Source organism: Misgurnus anguillicaudatus, chromosome 17 (genome assembly GCF_027580225.2).
Source record: "Misgurnus anguillicaudatus chromosome 17, ASM2758022v2, whole genome shotgun sequence".
Taxonomy (NCBI): domain Eukaryota; kingdom Metazoa; phylum Chordata; class Actinopteri; order Cypriniformes; family Cobitidae; genus Misgurnus; species Misgurnus anguillicaudatus.
Window position 1 is genome coordinate 38,047,141 of NC_073353.2, and position 7,974 is coordinate 38,055,114.

Here is a 7,974-nt window from a genome sequence, read left to right on the forward strand (position 1 = left end):
TCAGTGTGTGTATCAAATTGACCAAGTCAACGTGGTCTCAAGACACTGATTTGACATGAATGAAGCCTCGTTTTCCTGAGTTTTCACTTATTTCTGGCCATTTAATTATGGATGTTAATAAAAATTCAATTCATCATCTCTGTTTGTACTGATCTATAATCAGTTCTCTTTTGGATGCCTCTTAATCACCTGATGTAAAATCCACCAACAAGAAAAAAAAAGTGGCTAATTTGGCATTTGAAATTTATTGTAAAACTAGTGGAATAAAAGACTAAGGTCGAATGTTTGGGAACATTTAGAGAATCTGGAAAACAATATTGTGAAAAGTATGCTTTGTGATCAACACATATTATACCACAATAACAATATTAATGATTTCTAAATCATACTGAAAACTACACTTTGTTATGAAGATATTTGGACATGTTTGGTTAAGAGTGTCATTGGGTTTAAATCTCTTTTCACCAGCAGGTGTAGCCAGCGTGTGAGTGTGTGTGTCGTTTCGAATCAGTGAATCATTTTGCTAAGCAATTGGTTCCATTGATTCTGCCATCAGTTACGGTTACAGTGTGAACAAGAATACTGATACAATTACTATTATAATACTGCTTTAAAAATAATAAAGATTGTGAAAAACTATAGAAATAAACTTGAATTAAACAGCAGACACTTTTCAATTGATGAGCTGGATGTAAAGCACAAAATGAGACTCTCTTTATCACTTTAATGGCAGAAAATTACAGCAATTTTCAAAAAACAAAACAAAAAAAGACACACAAGTGTTGAATCCAAACAGAAATGACTTCAGGAGATGAAATCTCAGGAGGTGATCAATCAGATCTTCTCTGAAAGTAAGAGTGAATCCATGTGCTTTTCAAAGACGTCTCGCTGTGAAAGCATTCAGTATTTAATCTCTCAGATCCGTGGATGAGTTTTGTGTTAAATCATTTGGCCGTCTTGCCCTCAGCGGGCGTCTCTACGTTATCAAGAGTTTTGAGCAGGCGGAAGAGACCGGCAGCCTCACGAATACGACTGAACTCAATGCAGAAGGCCTGAACCTCGATGAACAAATCCTGAACATTAATGATTTTATTCCTGATGAGAGACTGAAGAAACACGCACACCAGACGCACCAAACGATTCTAAAAGAGACACAGAGAAAGTGATCGCACCTGAAGAAAATATATATATAGCATATAATATAGATAAAGATATCTCTAGTTGTGTACCTGCATGTATTTGTCTTTAATCTGTTCACATGTAGAGATGCAGTTGGAGATGTACAGATGAATGAATTCAGGAGGAAGATCCACTGCTGTTGTTAATCTACAATAAAGAGTTGACACATTTAACAAACACTTCACATCAATCACTGCACCACAACACAAATCATTTATTTTTCATGTCTACCATGGGTCTGTTGAATGCTTTATTCTGATTGGCTGAGAAATGTTTCATGGATTATTTTTCTATAAACACACACCTGCACTGTCATATGTCTTAAAATAACTACCAGATCAATGTTTGTGATAACCATGGTATAAAAGAAATAATTGACGATGGGCCATTGAATTATAAGAAAATAATGCACAACCAAGGTGGTAATGCGGTTACACCGCGGGTGTGCATTATTTTCCAATAATTTAACAGCCCGCCGTCAATTATTCCTTACATAAATCTGAGCTGAAGGAGATGACGTTGTACCTGTTGACCACCTCCATGGAGTGCAGAGACATGTCCATGTTGACCAGAACAGAGAAATATTCAGTGATCTGACTGGAGGACATGAGTTTCAGGAGCATCTCAATGGCCACCAGAGGATTGTTCTCAACAAGGTCCGGTAGTTTGGCCGGTGTCAGTCCGATATGATAAACCAGCTTTGGGTCTTTCTCCAACTCACCAAGCAGCTGTTGAGAGAAACAACTAACTAGTCATCTTATAACCAACAGAAATCAATAACTAGACATTACTATTGTATATATTAAGAGTTTTTGGCATCACAGTTCAATGCCCACTTCAAATTATTTGTGCTATTTAAAAAGAAAACATCATAGTGGTTTTTTATAAAAATATCTTTCTATATACACTGCAAAAAATGACTTTCTTAGGTAGTATTTTGTCTTGTTTTTAGTACAAATACCTAAAAGATTTTTAAATCAATAGGAATTTTCTTGATGAGCAAAATGACCTAAGAAAGCAAGTCTAACTTTAAGACAAAAATATACAATTTAAGTGAATTTGCATTTAAAACAAGCAAAAAATTATTGAATTAAGTGTTAAAGAAAGAAATTCTTACCCTATTTGCAGATTTTTTTAGTTTGTTTTAAGCACATTGACTTATTTCATTTTGCTCATCAAGAATTTTTTTTAGATGCAGTATTTTACAATTTTTTTACTGAAATCAAGACAAAAATACTGAGTAAGAAGGTCATTTTTTGCAGTGTAGTTTCTATAATTCTTCATGACTGTCACTACTGTAAAACTATAAATACTTTACACTGAATTCCAGTAATAATGACATCACATTTTCTTACATGACAGCAATAAGAATGTGTGGATTGTAATGGTCAGTCAAGTAATCTCTAATCTTTTTCTTATCTTAGTGTAAATCAGACATTGATTATTCACACCTGACTTCAGTTTTTCAACACAAGGAAAAAAGAAAAAATAACTATTTCTAACAAATCTCAGTTCTGTGTGTTGTGTTGATGTGAAAGCCAGCAGTGATGTGAGCACCTGAGTCTGTTGTGCGGCTGATAAAGGGCTCTTAAAAGCTTTGGCCATGACCCGCTTGATTTCCACTCCGGTGCCGTTGCGCACACACATGGATCGGTCCCACTGAACTCGGTGATCCGGTTCACACGGGTTGAGCCAGGACAGTTCATCCTCGCACACCAGAAGAGGAGGGGCCGGTCGAATGAACTCTGGACGAAAGTGACCTGAAACAGACACACAACTGTTTAATGAGGACACACAAGCTTTCAGGGGGACAAAAGAGATATTTAACAGTTATTTAAATCCAATGAAACACTTCATAACACTTACTCTCCAGTGGAGGGCGTGGCCCGGTCACCAGCGACTCTGTGATCTGATTGGCTACTGAGCTGTCAAAGCCAGAGTTGGAGGAGTCTGGGTCAGGATCGCTAAGCAGGCTGGGAAAACTGGCTTTACTCTGAGTGGGCAGTTCTGACTGACGCTCTGAGACGAAAGCAAAAACAATTCATCACATCTTCACAAATCCTCATTAGTACTGTTAGCAGTGTCATTTTAAATGTGATGAAGATGCTCAGAGTGCCTACCGGCGAGAGCAAGCTGAAGTCCACTGATGTCCACAGACTGCGGCGTGGAGCCCACATCCATGCTGGATACGTGACGTGGGGTTTTCTTAAAGAGGTCACGCGGCGGGGCGAGCATCAGCTGAGACAGGAAGAACTTCTCCGGCAGCGTGATGGGCGGAAGAAAACCTGCAAACGTTCCCATCAAAACATCTGTCAGCTGTGAGCTTCAGGATCAACGTTTGATTATTGATTATATGCTGGTACTATATGATAGACTGAAATGATTGTTTCCACGGGTGCTATATTCTCACAAAGCACTAATTATTGCACTAGAAGTTAACAACACTTATAGTGACATTTAGTTCATTTTTATTCAGTTTATTTAAAAAAAGAGTGCAGCTGCACTTTTGTCAAGATTAGAATGAGAAACATCAAAGTAATAAATAACTGTGTCGGGAGAAATAATAATCAAAGAGTTTACGTCATCTCAGATAAGAAGTGTTTGATGTGAGAGGTTCAGACGGATGAGGATGATCATGCTGATGTGTTTTTTGATTCTCTGACTTAATTTTGGGCTCGAGCAGAATAAAGTCATTTTTGTTTGGCACCTGGAACCTTTGGTTCTGAAGAATTAAGCGAAGATTACAACAGCAGCAGCTCGCGTACCTGACAGCGGCTTCTCGGGCTCCTCTCCCGCGGGCGCCGGGTTCAGCAGGTGCGCGAACACCGCGGCGAACGGGTTGGCGGCCAGCGGCTCGGTTCGGTACATCTCCCACAGCAGATAAAGCGCAGTGAGCCGCTGAGGAGCGCTGGGGAGCAGGTCGGGCTGCTGCAGTAACATCACCAGAACCGAACCCACCCGGAAGTGCTCGGCTTTGCCGAAGCAGTGGTGAAAGGCGGTGGAGAGCTGCTCGAAACTGTTGTTGCACGCGTCCTCGGACATGATGCCCAACAGGTTGGACAGCTCCTTAGGAGCCAGAGTCATGATTCCCCTCTGTCAGGACACTGGATCAGATCACAACAAACACCACACACACATAAAACACAACACGCGATTAGCCGCTAACAGGTTACATCACTGAAAATCTCATGTATGATTTATAATCTCCTTTGTAAATTTACGCAACAAAAGGACGTTTTACTTTGTGCGCGTGAATCATCAATACAATAATAATAATAAACATTTAACAATAATAATGCGCTCGAGGCCGCAGCAGTCTGTTAGCAGCAGGTCTAGTTTATGTTTGTACGCCAGTATTACTCACCCGAGTCGAGTTCGTTCATAACGTTTATGATGATGAATATTCATTCAATACACCATCTTATGCCGCTATTCTGTGATGTAAAACGCGCTTATATGTGAAGAATTTAAGTATTTCTGCTTGAAAATCTGAGTCTTCTGTTTGTAAGCCGTCGCATCCGAAAGCTTCCCATAAACACTTCCGGTGCGTTTAAAACAAAACCACTCCAGAAACTCTTTAAAACATCTGTACGACCAAAATAAAAAAATCACAAATAAAACTCGTTTTATAATTCCTAATCCTAATATATATCATCATACATGTTGTGCTTTGAATTATTTAAAACGAATAAACAACGACCCGGAAGTGAAAATCTCTCGGCTTTGTATGTTACCCACAATCCTTCGCTCCTTCCTTTTCCCAACTGCTCTCACAGAGTGAGTACGAGCCATGGAAATATCAGTTATAAATCTACAATCATCCGCTTTATTATTCACTAATAGTGCTGGTTTTTAATCACATTTGTGTTTGGTGATGTTTAATCGATGATTGTGATGCGTTTTGACGCGTCTGTAATGCTGTCCTAAGTGATTTTATGCGCGTTATTGCCGAAGCGCGTCATAAGAGATGCGATTAATTTCTTGTAAGAAAATCATCACATTTTTTAACGACTTAACTCTAGAAGTTGTGTGTCATGTAATATTAAGCACATTAGACATTAATGTCCAGGTTAATGTCTGTATCTATGTTAACGGATATAATCTAGAAGTCAATGTGTGTGTATTAGCTGACGGGACTGTTGCTGTTAACTTTATATATTTGTGATACGGCGTTTAGTTGTGTTGCGTTCAGTGAGCTGTTGTGTGTTTATTTGAGCGTCAGGTGACCTGATACCTGCACATGTGTGTAACTGTTTGTGTATAATATTGTGTGTGTTTGTGCAGAATGGCTCCACTGAAGAAGGGTGAGAAGAAGAAGGGCCGTTCGGCCATCAATGAGGTGGTGACGCGCGAATACACCATCAACCTCCACAAACGCATCCATGGAGTGTGAGTTTATTTCCTAATCTTCCCTTCTGCAATGAGCAGTGTGTCATAGAAACGTCATTCGAGAAGTTTAAACACAAGTAGATCTGATGCTGAAGTATAAAGTGTGCTCAGATGGGATTGTCTCTATAATTGATTGAATGTAAATGTGATGTGTTTGATTCTGTAGGTCCTTTAAGAGGAGAGCTCCTCGTGCGCTGAAGGAGATCCGTAAGTTTGCGGTGAAGGAGATGGGCACACCAGACGTCCGCATCGATACACGTCTCAACAAGGCTGTGTGGGCTAAAGGAGTCAGGTGAGTCTTCATCACTTCAGTCTGTTTATGTTGTTTAAGGTAAATGTGTGCTGTTAAAAAATGAGACTGCTTGCTATGTTTTTTCCTCGCTTTAAAGGGGACATTTCACAAGATTTTTTTAACATTTAAAATAAATCATTGGTGTCCCCAGAGTACATATGCATGTAAAGTTTTAGCTCAAAATAATTCAACAGATAATTTGTTATAGCATGTTAAAATTGTCACTTTGTAGGTGTAAGCAAAAAATGTAAGAACCCCTTCTGACATCACAAGGGGGAGCCACATTTTAATGACTTATTTTCTTTACATGCTTGTAGAGAAAGGTTGACCAAAACTAAGTTACTGTGTTGAACTGTTTCACATTTTCTAGGTTGATAGAAGCACTGGGAGTGGGAACCCAATCATAGCATTTAAACATGGAAAAAAGTCTGATTTTCATGATATGTCCCCTTTAAAGTGTTTTTTTGTGTGTGTTTTTCAGGAACGTGCCATACCGCATGCGTGTTCGTCTCTCCAGGAAACGTAATGAAGATGAAGATTCTCCAAACAAGCTGTACACATTGGTTACATACGTCCCTGTCACCGCGTACAAAGGTCAGAATGATGATTTGATCACAATAATTCAGCACAGATCTGTACATTCATATTTATTTTTCTAACTTTTTGTACAAGTGTTTGTATCAAGCACACTTTTAGGTTTTGCACACAATTTGGTTGTTTTGTGTACAATGACAAAGATCCTATTCTAGTTCTTCTGAAGTCAAACAAAGCAGTTTATTTTAGAGCTGGGCAAAAAAATCACCTGTGATTCTCATGCGTATCTCATCAGTGGAGCCGGTTCGGTGATTGGTGGTGGGTCATCATCGCCTGCTTTCAGATTAAGCGGCATTTGGTACACGGGGCCGTGGTTCACAGAGAGGCTTGACAAAATCACGTTCATAATCGTGGAGAAATCGCTTCTGATAATGTATGTGATTTCTGCCGGGCTTCTCTGTGATCTACGGCTCTGTGTGGTGAATGCCGCTCCATCTGAAGGCAGGTAATGGCAATTTACTGCTGATCACAGAACCGGCTTTGCTGATGAGATGCACATGAGAATTGCAGGTGATTTTTTTTCTGTTTTTGCCCAGCTCTAGTTTATTTCTACACGTGAGGGTTTTGTGTAAATATGACAATTTAGGTGTTAGTTACAGATACGTGATGTTTAGTAATGGTGTATCTATCAATAAAAATTTATTATTTTTTTTGCAGGTCTTCAGACTGTAAATGTGGATGAAAATTAAGTTTGTCTTCAAGATCATTGAAATAAAAACATAAAAGATATTTTGTTGTTGATTTGTTTTATGTGAGAATTGCAGGTGTTGTCAGTAACATTTAAACTTTGTAGAATCTAAAATATGGAGTCAGATACAGGCGTGTTAACGTTATAGACGACATCATCTGTTAATAATCATGTTTAATTATGTGATTATTAAAACAAAGCTTCATAAGTATACAGTATGATACAGGAGGTTAAGTGTTTTCAGAATCACAACATTTGATTCATCTATATACTTCACATTTTAGTTTTGCATTGCGAGCTTAAATATTATATAAAAACACACAGTATGATGATTTAAACCAGGGGTGGGCATTCTTGGTCCTGGAGGGCCGCTGTCCTACAAACTTTAGCTCCAACCCTAAGGGACAGTTTCCTAGACTGGTCTTATGTTAGTCCCAGACTAAAATGCAAGTTTGAGCGGCCTTCATTTAAAAACATCTTGCACTGACATCTTAACATATATCAGAGCCATTTGTTTTGTCTCAAGAAGCACACGAGTAATGCTTTTTGTAAGGTTAGTTTGTTAAAACGACTTGAATGTTCTAATACAGGGTTCCCCAAATCCTACCCTGGAGGGCCGAAGCACCGCACAGTTTATCTACAACCCTGATCAAACACACCTGAGCAAGATAATCAATGTCTAGTGATCATGAAGACCATCACAGGAGGGTAAGTTTGATTAGGGTTGGAGCTAAACAGTGCAGTGCTCAATCCTCCACTGTAAGATTTGGGGAACCCTGTCGTAATATAACTAAAGCTTAGTCCTGGATTAATCTAAACCCTGTCTGGGAAA

General features: G+C 39.0%; 2 protein-coding genes across 2 annotated transcripts; one reads left to right on the forward strand and one right to left on the reverse strand.

Annotated features, from left to right (window-relative positions):
• Positions 1-709: 709 nt before the first annotated feature.
• On the reverse strand, positions 710-4,874 carry cnot11 (CCR4-NOT transcription complex, subunit 11). The gene is made up of 8 exons (XM_055215935.2): positions 4,544-4,874; positions 3,945-4,283; positions 3,300-3,464; positions 3,046-3,198; positions 2,737-2,939; positions 1,705-1,907; positions 1,230-1,326; positions 710-1,142 (listed from the first exon to the last, which is right to left on the reverse strand). Exons 2-8 carry the CDS (start codon positions 4,261-4,263, stop codon positions 945-947), a joined length of 1,338 nt encoding a protein of 445 aa, XP_055071910.1. The 5' UTR covers positions 4,264-4,283; positions 4,544-4,874; the 3' UTR covers positions 710-944.
• Positions 4,875-5,411: 537 nt separating this feature from the next.
• rpl31 (ribosomal protein L31) lies at positions 5,412-7,183 on the forward strand. Its single transcript, XM_055215937.2, has 4 exons — positions 5,412-5,568; positions 5,735-5,860; positions 6,342-6,454; positions 7,112-7,183. Exons 1-4 carry the CDS (start codon positions 5,465-5,467, stop codon positions 7,141-7,143), a joined length of 375 nt encoding a protein of 124 aa, XP_055071912.1. The 5' UTR covers positions 5,412-5,464; the 3' UTR covers positions 7,144-7,183.
• Positions 7,184-7,974: the final 791 nt, after the last annotated feature.

Bases quoted from the DNA above. Each gene is read 5' to 3' on its own strand.
- cnot11 (XM_055215935.2), bottom strand. From the start codon at position 4,263: ATGACTCTGGCTCCTAAGGAGCTGTCCAACCTGTTGGGCATCATGTCC. The intron at 3,465-3,944 runs GTACGCGAGCTG...GAACGTTTGCAG, and splicing joins GCCCGAGAAGCCGCTGTCAG to GTTTTCTTCCGCCCATCACG. The intron at 1,143-1,229 runs GTACACAACTAG...TGTCTCTTTTAG, and splicing joins TTAAAGACAAATACATGCAG to AATCGTTTGGTGCGTCTGGT.
- rpl31 (XM_055215937.2), top strand. From the start codon at position 5,465: ATGGCTCCACTGAAGAAGGGTGAGAAGAAGAAGGGCCGTTCGGCCATC. The intron at 5,861-6,341 runs GTGAGTCTTCAT...TGTGTTTTTCAG, and splicing joins GTGTGGGCTAAAGGAGTCAG to GAACGTGCCATACCGCATGC. The intron at 6,455-7,111 runs GTCAGAATGATG...TTTTTTTTGCAG, and splicing joins CCCTGTCACCGCGTACAAAG to GTCTTCAGACTGTAAATGTG.